Source organism: Halichoeres trimaculatus, unplaced genomic scaffold, assembly GCF_033239565.1.
Source record: "Halichoeres trimaculatus isolate MK-OKI-2021-1 unplaced genomic scaffold, fHalTri1.1 fHalTri1_scaffold_2, whole genome shotgun sequence".
Taxonomy (NCBI): domain Eukaryota; kingdom Metazoa; phylum Chordata; class Actinopteri; order Labriformes; family Labridae; genus Halichoeres; species Halichoeres trimaculatus.
In genome coordinates this window covers 25,070,339-25,093,259 of record NW_027437180.1, presented here as the reverse complement: position 1 = coordinate 25,093,259, position 22,921 = coordinate 25,070,339, and the positions used below count along the sequence as shown (strand labels likewise).

At 41.0% G+C, this 22,921-nt stretch overlaps 1 protein-coding gene across 5 annotated transcripts in view; it reads right to left on the bottom strand.

The window, feature by feature from the left end:
- The window catches only part of lrba (LPS-responsive vesicle trafficking, beach and anchor containing), a 198,139-nt gene that overhangs the window by 97,682 nt on the left and 77,536 nt on the right, over positions 1-22,921 (bottom strand). For 4 of the 5 annotated variants that reach the window (XM_074686425.1, XM_074686435.1, XM_074686454.1 and 1 more), the window contains exons 31-35: positions 21,974-22,058; positions 21,575-21,708; positions 19,616-19,677; positions 8,791-8,855; positions 6,561-6,669 (exon numbers count right to left, since the gene is read on the bottom strand). In XM_074686425.1, coding sequence (XP_074542526.1) covers positions 6,561-6,669; positions 8,791-8,855; positions 19,616-19,677; positions 21,575-21,708; positions 21,974-22,058 — 455 coding nt within the window. The remainder of the gene's footprint in view (positions 1-6,560; positions 6,670-8,790; positions 8,856-19,615; positions 19,678-21,574; positions 21,709-21,973; positions 22,059-22,921) is intronic. The other variant, XM_074686444.1, reaches the window with a different exon arrangement.

Sequence of the window (22,921 nt, the reverse complement as noted above, 5' to 3'; positions counted from 1 at the left end):
TTTAAAAACAGACGTAAATGTTTACTGAGGATTTTAATGACCCAGAAAAGTAACCAAGACTATTAGCACCAAGTCAGTTTATTTTGGTTGTTTGTAACGTCACAAACTGTCGGAGGGAGGGGGTAGGTGTCAGTCAAGTGATTTACTATGCTGACCTGTGGTTTTTACAGTGTTTAAATAAACTACTTGATGGTAGAAAACACTAGTACAGAACAAAAGGGAGCAAAGAGATATGAGCTACTGCTTTGTCTGAACCAAAATCAACATAATGGGAAGGATCCTCACAGGAGCTTTAACTCAACTTCTGTGGAATCAGTGATTTGATCTACCGTATGCTTATGTCTACATCAGGATGAACTAACACACCTTAAATAAGGTCAACTCTACACACAATTTGAGCTCTTCCTGTACATCCTTTCCAGGGCTCTCAGGTCTGTGATGCACAAGTTTCCAGAGAGCTATGATAATGGAACATAATGAGCATCAGCTCAATGTTAATGTCATTAACGTGGGGAGAAAGACCGGATCATTTTACAAGCTCAGCAGAGGGAACACAATGACGCCAGGCACTAATTAGCCGCTATCGTCTGGCTTTCTCTGGATCTCCCAGACAGTCAATTCAATTACTCGGTATAACAGCCGAGGATGGATCAAGGGGGGTGTATAAAAAAAAGATTGCGCAGTGAGGAAGAGTACGAAAGAATAGAAATGACTCGGGTCTTGCTCACTCTTCCCTATCTGGACCCTCTTATCTGCCCTTGTGCCCCTGAGCCTGCCACATTTCATTCCTAATGAACAACCCCATAAAAAGAAGGAGTTCGATTTCTGTCTCCTCCCCTCTATCTCTCCAGCTCCCTCTCCTCTCCTTCCTGCTTCTGTGGAAGATATCAGAGTCCATCATTTTGTGTTCGGGCAGCAGCATCCGATCTGCAGATCTCCTTCACATTAAAGGATCCTTTTAGATAGAGAACCCTAAAAGGTAATTGGATTTCCCCCCTAGTTATCTTCATCTGTTTCACCCTAAGCCCACTGTAATAACTTACTCTCAGGGCTAGAGATAACTCAATTCTGTCCCACAGAGAGCCAGTGAGAGTGTAAGTGGGAGAGGGAGAGAGACACTAAGAAAGAGAGAGGAAGCATATGTTATGTCTCTGAGGGAAATGTGTATCTAAATCCTCCATCACTGTCTTCACAAGGATATGAACTCTGACAAGGAGCAAACATAAATTTGTTTTTATGTATTGAATTATTCCTGTTCTGGGGCCTTCGGTTGGTGTTTGCAGCTTCTGTCTCTAAACAAGGACAGCTATTAAATGGAGAACAGCAGGGAAATAGAGGATGCAGATTTTATGTCGGGTGTTGATGATGTGTGACTTCGTAAAGCTCTTTGTTTCCATCGTAACACAATGAAACCCAAAATGAGTCACCTTACACACCCCGGTCCAAGGTTAGTTCTCACAAATCAACTTGTGCAGTGTCACACAACACAATACAGAGAAACAACGCTCTTAAAAAAAAAAAAAAACTGGGACGTAGCTGAAAATTATTATTTTAAATCCCTCCACCCCCCATCCTCAGGGGAGATGTTTCATTGGCCTGTTATTTTTATTGTGGTGGAGCAAAATGAAACTCCAGCCAGCTCAAGCAGAGCTGGTGCAGAGGCACAGAAAAATCAATACAGCAATATTAGAGCAAGACTTATCAGGGGTTCACTTCTTCTCCGAGGTCACTGAGGAGCAACTGCATTTAAGTGGGGAATTCAATTGTGAAACATAGTTTGGAACGAGCTACGGTGGCTATCTGATTATGGACAGCTGGGAGATTGCAAAGGTAGAGCAAGTTTCAGATGACAACAGGAAATACAGCCAAAGGAAAGTTATAGCTTTCCATTGGTTGTGTTTTTGCAGTGATTGGAGGGACTGTTTGACTGATAGTGGTGCTCCTATTAAAACAACAACCTTAGTCTTAATACACAGAGCCTACCCTGATAATAAAAGACCATAATGTCTTTATAAGTATATAGTTTACAAATATGATGGTAGAAAGCATGCTAAGTACTTAATAACAGGCCAGAAATGACCTCATCCTCAGCTGCCTGTCATTAGCTCTCTCTTTCCCATCATGCATCAAAGAATAGACATGCCATTTGTTTAACCTGTTTTTACTCATCTTGGCTCCAAAATAACCACACGTGTACTTAGGCCTTGTGTTAAAATCAGAGTCAATCTCATATATTAAAGGGTTATGTCCAGCTTTTCGATCTTTTCATAAAGTGGCAGAATCAGGGCCCAGGTTTAGCTCACCAGTTAGTTCAGTGGTGACCCACACTCTCAGCCAATCAACATCTTTCATTTTTTTAAAATATGAATCCTCTGTGGAAGTGCTAAAAACTGTAGTCCTTTCAGAATCTGCATGAGGATGGCTGCAAAAAACCTGGGAACCACAAACATGCCCAGGCAGAAAAGCTGATTTTATAGCAATAATAAACATGTTTACAGCCTTGTTCAAAAACGGCTTAGGTCTGAAGAGCTAAACTCTCTATTGATACACACCACACAGAGGGTGAATTTTTTTTATATCTAGTTATTTTTGAGGTTATCAAGCTTATGACTCCTGCCAACATATGAGCATGTGTGAAGATTTCTAATATTGGTCCTGTTGTCAATGGGCTTCAGAACGTGGTATCAGAAACAGATGAATGATGTCACAAACACTACATTTGTATATCTCAAACTCTACACCTGTTGGCACATTATTACCCATTGTCTCTTTTTTTCCGGTCTACCTACCATCCTGTTGAATCAAAACAGGAGTAAAAAGACAGCCCCTTATAAAAATATGGATTATTCTGCATTTTGCAGTAGGGATGCACGATATTATTGGCATAATATCGGTATCGGCTGATAAAAGCTTGAAAACACGTTTATCGGTATCGGCAGATATGAACATTTCTGCCGATATGCACAGCCAATAAGGTGCTATTCAGTTAGGATTATTATTATTTTCCATCTGAAAAATAAGCTCCTTAAATAAAATGTAGCACTTCATTTATTTGCACTGCAGAGCTCTGTGTCTGTCACCAGGTTGTTACAGTAGCTCTAAAATAATCAAATGCAACTTGGTTATGTTTAAAAATGCATTGTACATTTAAAGCTCATGTGATCTAAAGAAATTATTTTTCTGTATTTCAATACTGAATGTCTTGAGTTTTAAAAAATAATACATTTCTTATTTATGGTCAAATCAAATGTTTTTTGTCTTGTTTTATGTGTGTTTCTTAAACAAATAAGACCATCACAATAAGAGTAACATATAAATGCCAGTACAGGATAGACTTAGCTTTCTTTACAGTGAAAAAAACATCGGTATCGGTAACGGTATTGGCCAAAAGGGGTTTCAGATATCGGCAAAAATCCAATATCGTGCATCCCTATTTTGCAGAAACCGATGCCATTGTGCAGCATTGTTTGCTTTTGTGAGTCAAGCAGCAGCATCACTGTTGATTTCAATCTGTTTCATATCCGGTCAAAAACTCCTCACAGGTAATCAGGTAAGTAATCTTTAAGCTTATGATACTTCTTTGGCACATTGTCCGCCAAGTCGAAACGACCCGGGCTCAGCTGTGATGCGCCGAGTTACCTGAGGTGTTAAAGCCTGCTCTGCTTGCTTAAAAATGCGATGTCAGAGCTGTTTTAGCCCCCTAAGCAATCACATCGTCCACGAATATCACCAGGGTGATACATTAGTCAAGCCCCAACATTCTTGGTAAAAATGCTTGTTTTTTAGCAGGCAAAAATGAAGATACAAAAAGAGCAAACATCAGAACAAAAGCCAAAGTGCTCACAACAAAGACAAAAATGGAAAATATAAGTCTAAGTCAGTTCGTTATGTGCAATGCCAAATTACGGTGTGCCAAGTCCGGATTCTGAGGCTGATGCGTGGAGGTCAGAAAACCTGAGGAGCAACAGTTTCATTGTTACAGAGAGAACATGTGGCTGGCAGCCACAGAGAAAGGCCGAGGCAGAGCGGGATCATTTAGGGCTGTCGTGTGCAGACTGGCTGCCAAGTCTGTCTGTCTGAGGGTCAGGCAAAATGCTCTGAGCCAGATGAAGACAGCTGACTAGCCTGACATGTTTTATACGCACTATTGCAAGAGTTCAAATTCTGCACACCTTTTCATAAAGTATGCAGAGGAACGCAAAAAGCCCAGCTGCATTGATCTAGTGGGACTGCATCAAGCTCTACATGTCTGTGTTGATGATAAAGGTCAGATCATGTCAGATAGAGATGTGAGGAGGACATTCAGTATCAGCCAATAAGAGAGAAACAGAACCTATCTAAGAAATAGAGCAAAGCACAGCGATCATAGATAAAACTCTGATTATTAAGAGTGACTTTTAACACTCTTGAGGAATTTCACTTTGCCTGAATGTAAGAGAGACCGTTCCATGAACCTTTAAAAAAAGAATCAGATTTTATTGCAAAGTGGAAATGGGGAGGGGTCTTTGGGGTTGGAGGTGGTGGGTTCAGATACAGTCAGCCTTCAGGCCTGCACCTCTCAGGTCCGTTTGCAGCTTTCAGTGCTGAGAAATGACTGAGGGAGGGGCAGAGAGGGGAGAATGCCATATTCCTGTCACTGGCAAAATACATCCCCAGTGGGAGTATAGTGGACAGGATCTCTGCAGGACAGGAAATGATTCTGGTGAGATCTAGAAAGCAGAGGAATGGGAGTTGAGCAGAGTTGGACTGGAAGAGAGGCGGAGAAGGATGCCCATGGGTCAGGATTGAGTTAGCCTGGCGGCTGTGTGTGAATGGCAACGTTTGTCAGGAGAACTGGGGGGAAGAGGAGGGGGAGAAGTTATGTTTCAGGGAAGAGGCTGCAGTTAGACGGAGACCCGGGAATAAATTAACACTATGTTTGGTTAGTAAAATCTGTCAACTGTGATCCCCAACCTCAAACTACTTCAGAGTGTGTGTAAGCCTGTGTGTTAGTGTGTGTGAAAAGTAAACATTTATCCTCCAGGTTTGTTTCAACAGATATTAAAACTTAATGTACAAGCTTTAAGTAGTTACTGGATCAGCTCCTCTCCCCTCTTGATGACTTTTCTTTATCAACCATTAAACCTTTCTGTCAAAGAAATCTTAGTGAAATGAGCCCAAAGCAACAAATGTACTTTACTGTAGCTCTCACTGATGGAAATATGACAGGTATAACACACATGCACAAAATTTTCTCTTGGCACAGACAAATAAAGCTTTTCAACAGCTAAATTCAAAGCTAGAATCTTTAATTTTTCTGTATCACAGATGTTGCAAGGAGTTTTTATTGAAGCGGTTATGCAACTGACAGAAATCAGCCCAAAACAGCACATGTCACTCTGCTGTTAATCTTGCTTCACTGGCTTCCAATAGCAGCTCAAATCAAATTCAAAGCTCTTCTTCTGGCTTTCAAAACATTGACAAAAATGGCTCCTGCCTACCTGGGGTCCCTCATCCAGGTCTAAACTCCTTCTCACCCACTACGCTCTGCTTGTGAAAGACGCCTGGTGCTCCCAGCCCAGCGCGGCTCCAAATCACTAGCCAGACTTTTCTCCTCTGTTGTGCCAAAATGGTGGAATGAATTACCTAACTCCATATGATCTGCAGAGTCCCTTTTTGCTTTTTAGAGGTGTCTGAAGACTGATCTGTTCAGGGAACACTTGTGCACTTAAGCTGACCCTCCTGAATAAGTCAGTAGGTCTAAGACTCAGCTCTTGTGATTTTTTAGCACTACTTCTGAATGTTGTTGAGGTTTGAAGTATACTGTTGCAGCAATTAATTGTGGTTTGTTGGCTTGTTGATTACACCCCCCCCACCCCACCCCAAAAAAAAAAAAAAAAAAAAAAAGACAAACAAAAAAAAAAACCCTCACACTTAACGGCAGCACCTGCAGCCAAATAACTTGTAGCAATGTTGTCGCACTAACTCAGTTTTCCTTTTGTCTAAACTCTTGCTTGTGTTGTACGTACCTTTGGACAAAAGCGTCTGCTAAATGAAACTGTAAACTGTAAATCAATAGCAATGTCTCCTGTCCCTGAATACTTTTCTGTGACGGAAGCACTCAAGGCTTCTTACATTTTAATTTAAAAAAATTTGGATGAAATTTTTGGCTTTAAGAATTAAAAGGCCAATATCAAACATCAAGGACAAAATCAACAGTGGTAAGCGTAACACTTTGTTCACAAGGGGGAACCAAAAACTACACAAGCCAGTCAACATTCCTCACAGCAACTTCAAAGATGCTCCTCTATTAATAAACACTGGTCAGGTCACTCTTGTCTGGGTCTGGCTTACAATGAAACCAGGGTCTAGAAAACTTCCAGAGAGACTGGTTACGCGTTTGGTTAAAAAGTGTGTAAAAACAGTTATATTTAGCAAAAGCAAGCTGTCAGATTCCAGATGCTAACGTTCCCTTGCTCACACTTCACGTTGGTAAAATTCTGCCTACACCTGTGAAACCTCTAACGCATTATTAAAGCACATCCATGGTTTATTACTGCCATACGTGTCCAGCAACTTACCTCAAACTCTGCATGTTTGTGGATGTCTTCAGCTCTCTGTCTGCTGAGGATAAACTCAGCTTCATTAGCCACACGAACCAGGTGGTCCTTCATGGTGTGACTCAGCAGTCTGTAGGGAGAGCACACATGGACATTAGCCCACTGGAAAACTGCATCAATGTATTTAAAACTTTTTATTAATCGCACATTTCCACGACCCTACAGTAAATGGGTGTCAGTTTACTTTAGTCCTACAGGGAAAAATGTCAGATAAATACTTGGCAGTATCAAATAATCTTGAGCTCCAGACTATCTAAAACATCTGTTCAGCACTGGCACATTTAGGAACCAGGAGAAGGAACAGCCATGTAATATCCATAAAATGCTGAAAAAGAGCCGTGTAAAATGACCAGAAAATCTAATTTGAAAACAAAATCAAAGCAGATAAACCCTTTCACTGGGGTGCAGGTGCTAGTTGATTTGTTAATGATATGCATCTGACGAGAGGGAGGATCTGTGCGCATGTCGCTACATATGTAGTCTTCCTCCCTCTGCTTATCAGTGTTAATGAAACATGCATGTTATGTGTGTGAGTGGGTTCTACAGCACTAAAGGTCAGGACTGTGCAAAGTGGAACAATAACAGACCAGAGGCCTGAGCAAGGGATGGGGCATGCTGGGACTGACTGTAGGGTGGAGGGTTAAGGGTTTGGGGAGGGGGTGATGACTGTAACCTAAGCCTGCTGTTTCAGCACAGGGCAGCAGGGGAGCGGAGGTGCTGGGGCCTCTGTAGCCTCTATGGCCCTGTCGAGGCCCTGCTATCAATAACCCAACCACTGCTCCTCTTTATGGTGCTCTCCCTTTAAACTGTACATATGCACAAAACAGACCTTTGGTACTTCAAGTGTGCCTATATGTGTAAAAATACTGTCGTCAGAAGAAGAGAAACAAAACAACAGGGTGACATATCTAAAAGGTTTCTTTAGGGACCCCTACATTAAATTTGGGAGCGATTAAAAAAAAAAAACAGAAAACGGTTAACAACCTGAAAGCCTACAATACGTCGCTGTATCAAAGTGTATGGGGAGAAGTAAAGGCCCAAAAATCACAACTAATTAAATCGTTTTTAATTTACTCTTTATTCAGATTACATCCTTCACCTGACATTTTATAATACTGTTTGATTAATAATGATAGAAATCAACAGATCTCTTTGAAGCTCTTGTGTTTAAGTTTTTGTTTTGGTTTTTTTTTATGCAGAAAAAAAAAAGGTATTTTTTGATCTTGCCCCGTGAAAGTGAAAAGCACTAAAAGTGTGGCCCTGCTCTCTTTTCTTACTTCAATACATAACTTGTCAAATTTTTGCTGTGGAAATTGTAAAACAAATGCTCGATTATAAGTATCTGCAGCAAATCCTCTGACACTAACCCTTCCACAGTGCTTTCAGACTTAAGTAATAGCAACATAGAAATAATGAATCTCCTCGCCGACGTCTTGTTCTCTCCTGTAGATCATCAAGAGGAATCAGTTTTAATTCTAATTTGTTACATAAACTGTTAAAATTTTCACTAAGAAGCTTTAATATGATTTACGAATCTCTGTCACAACAAAGAGCTGAACCGACCACAATGCAAGTCCTATTAGCATTACTGTGGATTAACCTGTGTCCATTTTAAAGCTTCAGATCAATAAGGGAATGTGTAGTTCTTTACACCTCAAACTGATTAGATGTCTAAGATTTAAATAATGTTTGTGTGAGAAAGTCTTACTGGGAAGAGAGGAGGCGGCTCATGTTTCTGATTGAAAAACAGCCAAAAACCAAAGACAGCAGCAGATAGAAGAGATGATAACAGGCAGATAACGGCTCAACCAGAAAGACATTTTCCGACAGATGGGCGCTGAGAAATCAGGAGCGATTTCCCGAGTGTCACAGAAGAGCAAGTGATCAGAGGTCCTGTCACCCTCTACCTAACCCTTCTCCTTTTCCAAAATCCCTCTGGGATGAGCAGGTATTGAACAGAGCCTTGAACTAAAGGGTCTCTGCTCTCACTCTCCCAAGCATTGATTGTTTTTTTCCAGAGTCCTGAATAGCCACCCCATCACATGGACCTGAGGGATCTTAGGGGCCTGAGGGGCTGTGATGTGATCCAGGGATGGCGAAATTGAAAAGTGGCTGATGGGTAGAGGTTTGGAAGGTAATAAAGAGGTGCTGCTGAGACAGAGAGAGAGAAGAGACAGTCAGAGTTACCCACCTGCCTTCGTTGACCAGCTCAATAAAGGCAAGACCTGCATTCTTCTGGATTGAGTTCTGCCACTCCTGCAAACAAACAAAAAAAACAATAATTGATTATTGAAATGACTTTGCACAGGTCTTCAACAAATCTTTAGATGTTTCAAATAAGAAAATATCTTTGTTTTGGCTTTATCATTTCAGGTTGTTGATACAAAAATGAAACATCTGAAAGGCTCCACTGGCTGCTTTGTGAACCACAGGCCACATGAAAGAGGAACTAGTGAAGAGAAGGGAACGAGCTGTGTCCTGAGTGCATTTATCACAAGTAAATACACAAGTTTCCTCCTCTTTGACTTGCGTTATGGTTCAAGGTGTCAGTCTAAACAAGCCCACCGCAGCCGTGCGCGACTTTAAATCCTCAACTCGGAAGGGACAACGAGAGGGGAAACTCGGCGGTCATCATCTCTCATGTTCTGTTCAATATTTCAACACCTTCAACACAACCGTCAAAAGAATAATAAAGCAACAAGGTCATGGGGCCTGTCTAAACCTCGCCGCGTTTTTTCCCCTTCTTCCTCTCGTGGGAGACAGAGAAATATGCACCAAAAAACCTCAAGTTAGACACCAAAAGTAGTAAAAAGTTGAAGCCTCAAGTGCAAAAAAAATCCACATTATCTCACTTCGAATTAAAGGTGACTTTTGGTGAATAATGTGTAAGTGTGATTTATTATAACGTACTGAAAACAGATTAAACTCAAAAGTTCTTACAGCAATGAAAGTGCTGAAAACATGGGAGTTGCAAATGAGCTTTAAAACATCTAAGAAAGTTAAAAATGTGCATCAGAGCATAAACTTTCTTTTCCTCTAACTTTGCTGTCATCATGTCTTGAGCTGATAAAGGAAACTGTGTGTTTATATAGAGACCGGCCTTTCAGTAAACCTAGAGATCCCACAGGGACAAGGATATCAGCGCTACAAGGAGGAAGGAAAAAGCTCACTTTACCAGAGCTCTGAATACACATCCAAACATATTTGTACGTGTTTGATGACTTTGAAAACCATACAGCTCACCCCCTGTCAGAACAACAAAAGTAAAACCATCAGAAGCAATCACACACAGCCAAAAGAAACCATTCTTGTGAAACGCCTGCATACGATCACTCTACAACCAACTGCACGTCATAGAGACAACAAGCTAACACTTAACCTCAGTTCAAAACTGTTTTCCATCCTGCAGGACCGTATTGGCATTGACCGTGTTTACAATACATTCCAAATAAAGAGGGCACAGAGGGAATAAAAGTCTGGGCTTGGACTTGAGTACTGGCAGAAGGGTTTTTGTGGCGGAGTTTGGCTTTAGAGGAAGTGTGTGTGAAAGCAGCCTTGAGGCCCTCTACTTTAACTGAGACTGTAGTTGAAGGACATTATCCATGAGTGTTAGCCTGTGGCCGTGGGGATATTCCAGCCTGGGCTAGACTGAGCGAGCTGGATTTCAAATAAACACCACAGGAAGTGAGGCCGTAAATAGAGCCGGGCTCTCTGGAGAACCAGAAAAGCAGTGACATTAAATTCCCTTTATGGGGTTTCTTTAAAACACTTCTTCCTTAGATTCTTAAAACTGTGAACATAAAAAGCTTCTTCAGCAGGAAGGGGAAAAAAAAGACTATCACCAAACTGCAGCTTCTGCTTCAGTCCTAAATTAAGTTTGACGAAGTGGCGCAGAGGCCCATTGGCATTTCTTGGACGCAGACAAAGGTGGGAGCAAGACTAATGGTGTCATTATGGCTCCTCTAGTTGAATTAAAAAAGTAATGACCCTGATCTGAGGGACATCTCCCAGTGACAAAAAGGAAACAGGGACAGGTCAGTGATAGGATATTGGATTTTGGCTGCCCTGGTCAGCGGTGTCACAGCTTTTATGACCGCAAACTGGGGCCATGACCACAGCTCTCCTGATGAGGAGATACAAGCAGCCATTTGTGACCCCTGACCTTTAACCTGACCCTCTCACAGATGATAGGATGGAGAGGGAGGGCTGTCCTTTGATCCTGATTGGAAATTCTCCAGCGTTTTACAAAGCGAGGTGTTTTGTTTCTTTTTGCTTATGAATGAAAGTTGTGAGTCTATTCATGGGAACGCCCGCCTGTGTCTGAAGTTAATAAGACAGCTCTGTTTTGGTCTGCGCTCAACGACGATGGCATTGAGTTTAAACACACATGCCACGCACTTCCGTCATTACAGCTGATTATCCATAATCAACATCTAAATATACCACGAGCACTGGTGAGAAAACACAGACCTCTAGAGCCAAATCACCTTTCAAACATCAGGCCGGCCACAACACAAGGAAAACATTTTCCAACACAGGAGAGAGAAATGTCTGAGCTCTTGTGGAATAATAAATAAGTCACCCGTGCTTTTCTGTGGCATCACTCATAATCACAAGTATTTGTTGATTTGAAAGACGGGGGGAATACAGCTGCAGATGAGACGACAAGCACATAAACCAATGCACCGAATGTGGTAGAGAAGCAGTAAAAATAAGAGAGGAAGAGCTACTGATTGTTTCAGATCTGAAAAAGTAGAAAACTAGAAGATATTTTTTAATGAAAGCTTTGTGCATTTGCGACCACAAAAAGGATGGACAATGAAATATTTTTTGGAGGTTATGTGACAAAAAATGTTTATAAGCAGCAATTTCTGATCATCAGTGACTAAATAAAGATCTCATGTGTTGAGATGAGTTAAAACAAAGTAAAAAAATCAAGTTTTCCAATAGATAGTCCAACATCTTATACCATGTTTTTCTGACTGATGACTGTAAAAGTAGACGCTGCTGGCCCTGTGTGTATAAATAACACTGGTGTGTTCCCTCAACAGGCCATGTCCATGTTCACATTGAATCTACCCAAAGAAAAACAGACTCTCTTATTGGTGTTTGCGTGATCAAATTCACAACTGAGGGAATATTTACAGATGTCCAAATATTTACACAGCAAAGTCTCCTGCAGCTTCATGGACTCACACTTTCATAGCTGCACTAACAGAGAGAAAAATCAAGACCCAAACCTCCCTTAACACCAAGCAGACAAAGTGAAACATGTGTAGATCACTGGAGTGGTGCATGAGGAGTAAGTTTCAGTAAATCACTAAAAAAAGCAGACTCCTATCTGAGGAGTTATCTTTTAGCACATATCTTGGAACAAATCTGGTAGCTGAAGTCATTCAGTTTAATGTTGTGTCTACTTAAATGATGTAGGAGCATACAAATGTTTAAACAGTGCAGCTGTTTCAGTTCCAATAAGAAAGCACAATTTACTCTTAAAGAGGAATGAAGCCATAACCCTGATCAAAAATACGCTCATCACAACATTCTTGCTAATTTATGTAATTTCACTCTAAGGGTTGGCTGATGGTGTTAAAGAAATTTTTCATAATGCACAAAATATGACCAAAAACCAAAGCCTGGTTAAAGACAGATCTGACACAACATCCCATAAAACAAGTTGTCCACCTTTCTACTGGGTTTATGGAGATGCTGATTTTTCCAGCTGGACTTGGCACCTGCTCACACAGCCAAAAGTACCAAAAGCTGGTTAAATGACGGTGAAAATACTACCCATTGAGAATCTAAGATGTCAAGATGAGAGACACCAGACCCAGTAACGTGAATGAGCTGAAGGTTGCCATCAAAACAACCTGGGTTTCCATAATACCTCAGCAGAGCCACAGACTGATTACTTTCAGAGAAAATAGAAATTTAATTAATCAAGAAGTCAAATTTACTCTTATTTCGTCCAGTTTCTTATCATGCTAGTCTGGCATCTTCTGTAGTAAGGTGTAGATCTTTGTAATATAGCTATGTTATCAGTGCCACAACTCTCTGGTCTTGTTTGTTCAGGACATAGACTGTATAAAACATGGACGTAGTCCTGCTGACGTCACCCGTCTTTTTCTGAAACCACATCGGCACATCGGCTATAGCGACCATATTGGTAGTGGCAAGGGCTTTGAGTACAGCCATAGGGCGCCTGTCGGTCACGTGACCCTAAGCTGTGCCTCCTATTGGGGAAGCTCGCGATCTTAACTTCCTCTGAATGGCCGATTGAGAAAAAAATTCACCTCCCGTAGAGTGGGTGCTGGTAGTAAAATTAGCGACTCGGACAAGAGACGTTTTTTGAACCAGGCTGTAAATAGGTTAATTTCTGCTTTGAAAATGGCTTTTTTTTTGGTTTAGTGTGTATGCGACTTCCGGTACTTTCGAAGCCAGCCTCAAGCAAACACTCGAGAAACAGCAGATTTTAGCACTTCCGCATTGTCTTAGACCGGAGTTTGCCGCTTGGTTCAGGAGTTAGCTTTTCTTTTCACACCAGAGCCAGCTCTGCTCGGGTTCATCCCCTTTTTTTCACTCTTAGTACCAGTCAGGGCTTAAGAGTTTAAAATAAAATATGATTTGTGTAGAGTTAATTAAATTGCAATGTAATGGAGCAGGGTGAGAACAAAACTTCAGGCAGCCATTCTTCAGCGCACGTCATGTGACTCCAAGAAGCCAAATTTACAATCCACTGAGAAGATGACAAAATGATGCAATATTTAGTAGAGATAGGTATCGAATTAGGTAATTTTTTAAGGTACCGACCAAATTTTGTCTGTAGTACCAATTTACTTAACATCAAACAGTATCCTTGTGACTGTGAGGGAGTGGAGGAGTAGGTGATTTTCCATGCTGGACATGAACACAACACTGCAAGTATATATACTGACAAATTAATATGTTGAATTTAAATAAAATAGATTCATTATAAAACAAATGAATATTCATCACTACATAAACAAACAAAAGTACCGAAAATTGGTACTGCTGATACCAGAACCAATACCGATACCAATTACCAGGTACCAGGGATTAGTACTGTATGATTTCAAATGTGAAAGGTACCTATCTCTAATATTTAGAGGGGATCTAAATGATGATCATGTTTAATGGAAAAGATCTTATTGCTTTCACCTTACACCAACTGTTGCCACAAATCTGTAGAAAACATCAAAATCCGTATGAACCTAAGTGTGCGCTGGAGGAAGCCAGTGTCATCAACAGCCCAACCAAAACAGCCAAATGTCAGAGTAAAACCTTATCTTTTTCCAGCTGTAACTTCTTGATTGGGCCTCTGTAGTATAATCAGGTCTGACAAGACTGAAATTCTCTGGATCAAAATGCAGGGAAGTGACTTTTTCTCTGGCCGATCTAAACGAAAAAGCCAGATTTTATCAGCAGGACAGCTGAGAGAGGATACTGAGGGGAGAAACATAAGAATGCATTCCAAGGTCTTATAACGTGGGACCTGTCAGGTGAAAAACACTGCAATAACAGTGACTGTCAGGAAGGCTCTGTTTGGGACATTTAGTTATTTGGAAAAAATGGTGTTAATCTATCATAACTAATTTGTGCCACGTGAAGGAATCGCTCAATAGATTTCTATTCCTATTTATTGGTTTGCAGCCAATAAAACTGTCCGCAAACCAAATTGAAAGCCACAAAAGTTTTCTTTTTATAAATCTTCTGTCTGATTCCCCCCTCACAGCGAGACTTCACTTCCTGACAGGAAACCCCCTTTGACCCCACCTCCTCCAACACAACACACCCCGCTGCCCTTCATCTCTGGCTGCATAGTTGGCAATGAGAGGGAGTCTGCAGAATTAAGTGCCAGTTGGTGTTGCTGTGTTTTCTCTACATCCCGCAGGAGAGTTACCTTTTCATAGAATAAACAGCATGATGTTATCCTCCATTCTACAGAGCGATGGCGGGGACACTGAGCCGCGTGGCACGGCAGTAAAGGGGCAGTGGAGCAGAACGGGCAGAGGGCAAACAGAGAGGGAGGGAGGGAAAAATAACACTTTGATTTGCACTGATCTTGAACCTTGCATGCCTGTTTAACTGCACAGCAGGGGGTGAGTCTGACTGTGAGGAAAATGATGAGGAAAGTATTTGTGTCCCCTAGTTTCATCGCATTCCTTGCCACATCTCTCACTTCTCTGAAGCTCCACAAGTGGTTGTTACAACATGGTTTGCACATGATTCATCAAAAGCTTCACTCACAGGTCAGAAGAATTATGACCACTGACAGAAGCTCTAAATTATTATTATCTAACATGAACGAATAAATAACTTTCAAAATAAAAAAGCATAAAATCAGTGAATGCTTTTCTACCAGATGAAAATTTTGGCCCTATTGCATGTTGCCCTGTCCAGATCAGTTCAATTTGGCATGCTGATTCTTAGAACAGACACACAGGTGCTGAAAATCAGGTGCAAAACAGGCACCTGATTTTCAGCACCTGGGAGTACCAGAAGAGTCAAAACAAGAGTCAATGGCCTCGGCAGAATAAGCTGTTTGGCATTGCCAGAAAAGACTTGGCAAATTTTCATACTTAGCTCTGCTGCTCATCCCACAAAGCACGATCCTTACAAATGTGGCACGAATTAAAAGGTAAATATACAGGCTTTCTACTGGAATAAGATTTATGGCCAAGATATATAGTTTGAAAACAAAGAAATAATTCATCAAATATATATTGCATTTTTGTAGGCTTCTAACTTGGTTCTCTTATTTCTCAGATTCTGCTATTGATTGTGTTCAGCATGAAGACACTGCACTGATTGCTCACCCCTGACTGCAGGGGTTTCAACTTCTATGCCTCTGCCTCTTCTTCCAAGCCTGGAGGTCAAAAGGTCAAGGGTCAGGAGGAGCCAAGTGTTTAGGGAAGTCAATGTCTTTGTCCCCCACTGGTTGGGAGTGAGAGGTGCCCATCTGTTAAACAGGTTAACTCTGGTGAGATCAGCCAAGAACATACGATAATTGGTGGTCCATTGGATTAGCAGGTTAACATTGTTGTAATTGAATTACTATCAGAGATTATATGGAGCAGTCTTCAACAAAATTGAGTTTGTTTTATTGTATAGCACCCAAAGTTTAATGAACCAATTGATCAAAACAATAACAAAAAAAGGAGATGTAATTTATGGCCTACATAACTCAAGGGAACTAGTTTTCCTGAAAAGCATTTCAGCAGGTTGGGGTTTTGTTTCCTGTTTCTGTTGCTTTTTTGTTTCAGCCCAACTGCACTTTGGCGAGATAATATACTACAATAATGTTGATAATTATGCAAATGTTCAAAATTCTAGATAAGCATGCCATTGTGTAAACATTTGCTATTTTTTTTACTTAAAAAGAGTAAAGCTGAAGTTAAAGTGGAGTACTTGTCATCAGTCCCTTGTATCTTGGGTCTTGATTTGAAAGTTTGATGAACGAAAACTGTAACCTTAAAGTGGTGCCAACAGCAAGGTGGACAGACAGAAATATGTGAATGTTACTAGATGTGATATAAACTTCTGTGACTACTTATGCACTAATTTGAGAGCAAGTCGAGGAGACTCTTTGAAAAAATAATAACATTGACCCTCTGATGTTTACAGAGGAAAAGTTAGGAAATAACAAAAGTATCATTTATCCTATGGAGACCCTACATGCTATGATATTTTACCCTAAGCATTGGATGGGCAGACAGCATGGGGTGAGACAGGATGGAGGAGACCAGTCACTTGTTGTTGAAATACTGAAATTAAGGCAAATCATGTCATGTATAAAATATAATACTGCATCATCTATGAGTGTGTATTAGTTACAGTAAATATTTCGATGTGTGGGGAAGAGCACTCTCTCCTATCTGGGCTTGACCATCATGAAAGCAAACCTCTGAACCCCACTCCCCCTCCCACTCCAGGTACAGGAAGTATTTCTGATAAATGGCAGAAGGATGAATGGGCTGACAGAGGGGCCGGACAATAATGGCTGATCTACAGGACACAAATGCAGCTACTGAGGAGATTTATGGGCCACTGCGAATCGCAGACTGTCCAGTAACCGATGAGATGATTTCTCAAAGCGCTGGACGGATTGCAGCGAACGCAAAGAGAGAGCTCTTCCTCTCATCCCAGGGCATCATTTATTTATCAGATGTTTTGGGTGGAAGTCACTTCAAGGAGTGCACTGTGGTAATAAGACAAAGACAGGAGGAAACAAGGCTGAAACTGGAAGCATAGAAGGGACAGAAAATGAGTGGTTTTTAAAATCCAAGACCCTTAGTAAATGTGTATCACAAAGAAAAACCAGGATCATTTCCATTGGATGTTTAGTCCTGTTATCAACCTTACAAGAAACTTTAAAATGGGACTTTAAGTCTTCCACGCAGCACAAATTTATATAATAAAATCGAAGGAAAAGACAGCATTACAATCAAGTAGAAACTTCTGGTGTAAAATATTTAAACCAATCAAAAGAAGGGAAAAAACTGCAGGTCCACCTGAGACTGTCTCCATATGCAAAAAAAACTCCATTAACACCCATAGTAAAATGCTTTTTTTTTTTTTTTTTTTACAGTAAAATATAACGTGTTAAAAGCAAGTTACAAAAACAATTTGGTATCTCTCGCCTTATGTTTTTATTATAATGAGTGAAAGCCAATAGTCTGATATATCTTGCACTTTGTCTCTAATTGAGCATGTTTTATTCTTCTATTAATCAGATATAATGTATCATTACATGATTCCTTCACAATACATTGATTATCCCAGTATTACTGTGCCATGACATTATCGTTACCCAGGGCCAAGTAACCTTGATTTCAGAGCTTGCCCAAATTAAAAACATGTGCAGTAGTTGGCAGCTCTCTGAAATATCATGAGCAGTACTCAGTAGAAACTACAGTATATGATGATCATTAATCCTCATTTTGTATATTCAGCAGTCCTCCAGGATCAATAATAATGCGGAGAACAAGGCAGGAAGACACCCCAAGAGTTAATGTCTGACCAAAATGGTCCTTTAATTGGGAGCAGTGCTGTAGTTGTCTGAAAACAGGGCACTATCAAACAGCGGTTAACAATTCCCCCCTCAATACCAAGCTGATGTGGCCGACAATGTAACTTTCATAGCATCCCTGATTAAAAACTGCTCTGTGGTCCCTCGCCTCCTGACCCTTCACCCTGGCTCCACTCCATCTCAAAGCGTGGGGAAATTAATTAAAATTTCACAAGAGATGGTATCACATCACATCTCCGATTGAGGAGCAGGGTTGAGGGGGTGGAGAAGAAAAAATCAATCAAAATCATCTTAATCTACCCCCTCAGCTGGTTGGCTTGAAGGCAGGAAGGAGCTACAAGATGGCCACTGAGGCACTTCCTGTGAGAGGATTGAGAGCTTCCTGTGCCGGGGGGCCCGACAAAGTTTGCTAAATAACGTCATCAATCACAGCGCTGGCTCACTCTCACTGCCCCACAAGGAGAACAAACACACAAATAATTATACATTGTAATTTAGCCCAGAGGAAAGTCTGTCCTTGTTTTCCCCCTTTTCTTTTTTTTTTCCTATCCCAGGTGGAAAGCAGCCTTTCACCCCCACCTTCCTCCATGCTGTTCTTTCTCCCTTTACACAACAATAAAATTACATTTGCATTAGCTGTGAGAGAATTTGGTTGGATGATTTATTGAAGCAATCAACACTATGCTAGCCAATCCCTGGTCCCCTCACTGAGAGAGTGTGTGTATGTGTGTGTTGTGGAGATTGGGTGGGGTAGAGAAAGGAAGAAATAGCTTGGGCTGGGGACCAAAGGGAGATGCAAGGTATGAGCCGTGCAGTGGAGCAATCACAGAGATTCTGCCTTTGATTAGATTAGCATTAAACAACACCCTGACAGATATGACAAATAGGTGCATTAGAGCCCGTCACTCTTCTCGCTCTGCTTTTCTATCTAGCTCTCACCGCTGCCATTCCTTAGTCTCTGAACATTAAAGTGTTCACATCCCCTCCCTGTGCTCCACTAGCACAAATCCATGCATGGCCACTGACATCCAAACAGATGTGTAATCTGACTGCATTACCTTTTTAAAGAGAAGAAGCCAAGTGAATAATGGGAACCAAACACAATTGGGGTTAAAAAGGGGGGAGATGGTGGAGGGAAAACAGATGACAGGCACTATTTCTTTGGAATATAAAACTGATAAAAAAGCGGCGCACAGTGGTGAAAGAGGTGTCATTAATCAGATGTGTTTTTGTATTATTGGAGGTCTTTGTTTTTCATAGGCTGCTCTAAATGTAAGGACAGAATAAAAGAGGATGAAGGGCATTATTCCTTTATGTCCTTCTCACATGATGTGTGTGCGTATTTGTGAGTTACATTAAAAAAAACAAGGTCTTCCAACACATTTCTACATACATGTTAAGTACACTATCCCTGTATTTTCATCTACACAGTAACTTAATAGTCTTCAGCAGCTTTGTGTCTCGAAATGCTAATCAGCCTTCCAGGAGTGATCAATTGACACCCCAGATCATTGATCTGCCCACGCCTGCTTATGATCCCTGAATTAGTATTCATGAATCCAGCAGCAGCTAAATAAACTTGGCAACAAAACACCCACAAGACAACAAAGACAAGAGGGATAATCAATGCAAAGCACCATCAAATCTACATTATCCCTCCTCATCAGTTTGGCCAGGCCACAAGGGCCGGCTCGCAGGTCAGAGGTGACATGGCCAGGTCAGCCACTCTTGACCCTCAAACCAATATTTGCGCCTGGAGATGCCTTCTCTCCAGTTTCTCCGCCCTGGCTCGGGGTTGTCGGGCTGATAGTGGAAAAGGCAGACTAAGGTAGTGTGGAGGGAAGATAAGGCTCTGTAGACGGCTCGCTGTCCACTCTGGGCTGTGGATTTACTGTACTCAAGGTGAGTCTGATAAATCAGAGCGGGAGGACAGGGGCTAAGAAGAAGATATAGATGCCAGACTTGCCTGTGAACACAGAAGCATGACGAGCTCAACCACTGAGCTGCTGGACTTCATACACACCAGGCCTGGAACAATGAGAAACACAAAGAGTCAGGTAAAAATGCATATTTAGGGAAAAATAATTTTGTTTTTGGTTCACACAGAGCTGCACACAGAGCTGCACACACACACACACAACCACACAAACAGACAGATGACTTAACCTTGGACCATCTGCAGGGCACAGATAGTATTGATGGCCCTAATGAGCCGACATGATGTTACTGTAAACTTATACATATTTGGGCCTTGTATTACAGGCCTGACTTAGCCAGCATATGTCCCATTGATCCCTAATGGTGAGCCCTGGGCTTTCAGAGGGCAGGGGGCCACCAGAGTGTCCAGAGTCTGCTGCACAGACGGGCAGAGTCCAGGGTAGCCTTTGGTCTTTTTTGCCGTTGCTCTTCATATGACACATTCATGAAGGGACACACACATCTACACGCACACAAACATATGCACACACCTCCCCCTGCCTTCATTTTGGGCCCCTATGCAGCTATCAATCAACTTTCCATTTTGTTTGGTGGCAGCAGACATCCCAAACACTGCTATTAGTGGCCTGGCCTCTGACCCAGACCCCAAGAAACCTTCAGCACGACTCACAGCTCTTGGCTCAAAGCACACTCATCACAGAATTAGATTAACAGCATGAAGATGTTGTTGCTTTTCAATGAGAAGAACAATACAGAAATGAACCACTCTTGCACTGCATAAACAGCCCTACTAAAAATAAGCAAAATATCCTCAAATTTGCTACAATTTCCTTGTTTTGAGCAAAAAAATCTGCCAATAGGGTAAGAAAACTTTGCTTGGCTAGAATTCTTAAAACTAGCTTATAAATCTAGATGGAACCTGTCTTGAAACTAGATAAAATGTCCTTGAATTTGAGAAAAGTTTGCTCATTACAAGCATAAAAAAAGATATTTTTAAGAAAAGTTCACTTAAAGTTTGTGTTGTGCTTTTTGATTTAGCTAAGTTCAAGAATGTTTTTGCTTAATTTAAGATTTAACATGTTTTTCATTAAGTAAAAAAGTCTTGGAATATGATAGATTTTCTTAAAATAAGACATTGTCTTTCTGATGTAGCTGGTTTAAAGAAATTATCCTCCAACGCCAAGAAAAACAATAAGCAAAATTAACTTAGAATAAGACAGAATTTCTTAAAAATGAAACACAAACATGTTTTTATCTAAAATCAGGAAACCAGAGGCAATCCTGTTTGCTTTCCATTTATTAAAAAGTCAAATCAGCTGACAAACAGTTCCAAAAGCACAATTCTCAACAACTCAGCCAACATCTTCAGAAAATACTGTCTTTTGTGCTTTTAAAAGGAACATTGCAACATTTTTATTGTTTATGGTGTCTTACCTCAGTCCCTAGTCTATAACATGCAGGGAGTGACTATTTTCTTGACTGTACGTCCAGTACCAATTATTTTGAGAGACTTCCAACCAAAGCCACTTAGCTTAGCTTAGCTGGAGTGTACAGGTACACGGGTACACTCCAGCCGGCCTCTGGGTACAGGCATATCAGATAACTGTTGACAGTCAGATAGATTCAACTTATTTTTGTGTGATTTCTTAAACTGAGAAATTGTGTAACTGATCTTAATCTTAAAATAAGTCAAATATTCTTGTTTTTCTGTTGGGACTTCATTCAAACCTCTGTTGTGGCTTGTTACCAGCAATACTTGCTTAATTTTAGCTGAACTTTCTTATGAAGATTTTATTAGAAATATTCTCTTGAAATAAGGTTTTTTTTTTCTAACACACATCTTGCTTGTCAAGATAATTTTTCTTTTTAGGTAAAATTTAAGAACAAATTTCTCGAAACAAGTTTTTTTTTCTTTCTTAGAAATCCTTTTTTGCAGTGTGGGGTCTGCAAGGATGCAGAGAGTAAAAAAAGCTGATGTTACACTTACTGGTGCCCTCAATAAGGAGCTCTTGTCCATGGCTGCCCAGCAGGGTCCGAGAGAGGAAGGGGGCAAAGTCCACAAAGATCTCTCGGAGCAGAGGTGCTGCCTTCTCTAGAGCGTGCTCCAGACGCTCTGAGATACTGGAGGGTGAAGGGGTGGGGGGCACGGGACACACAATATATTTAAAGTTTAGAAAATAAACTGGGAAGATATCTTTGAAACTTAATTACAAAATGCCAGCGCAATGACGACTTAATATAACATAGGGACAGAAAAGCAACGATAGAGATAAAGCTGGTTGTGCATATTTATGCAACCAAAAAGCTGACTCTGTGTGTTTGATGGTGTGTGTGCATGTATGTATGTAACAGAGAGAAAGAGAGAAGGAGAAAGAAGATGAATCACCTCATATTGGGGGCTGTGTTCTGGGTCACAGGGGAGAGAGGGGGGACAGATGGCAGGCTAGCGCTGGCTGGAACCTGGCCGCCTGCTGCAGGGAGAAACCAAAGAACTCTGTTATTAGTCTGGATGCTGGACAAGAATAAGACGCTACACACACACACACACACACACACACACACACACACACACACACACACACACACACACACACACACACACACACACACACACACACACACACACACACACACACACACACACACACACACACACACTCAGAGAGCAATACATTACACGGGCAGGGTAGCACCATAAACCTGTGTGGAAACATGCCTCCTGTGAAACAACACAACGGTCCACATTCAAATGTAAAGGATCATGGGGATTTATGTTGGGAGTTTGGGGGGGGGTAATTTTATGGTTAGATAGTGGTATGATCTACTCTCAGCACAGTATGTCTTCCTTATCAATTTACAATTCAGTGGTTTTCATGATGGCAAACCTTAAAAAAAGCTGATAATCTTTCAGCTGCCTTCATTCTGAAAATAATAGCATCTTTTTTGTGCAGTTTTCAAAACACAGCCATAAATCAAACATTTTCATGGTATTAAATATTTAGTTTAAGCGAGCCAATGAATAAATATTTTCAGGAATGCACCTGTGTGAATATTAAGTGTTCAAAAATGCCAACTATTTCTTCAAAATGTTTTCACTCATTAAGTCATTACATTCCAATTTACTCCTCTGGGCTGTTTTTGTGACTGTTTCATTACACAGCTAAAAGGTGCTTTACGACTTCATTCTGGAGACAAGGTACAAAGTCCGTGTTTGATTGATCTGGCAGTAAATTCACTTCTCTGTGGCTCATAAATAAGCTAATGCCCAGCTGAATATGGAGGAGGGGGATTCCTCTGGTGTTTCAGCAAGCTTGTTTTTCCAGCCGGGACAGTC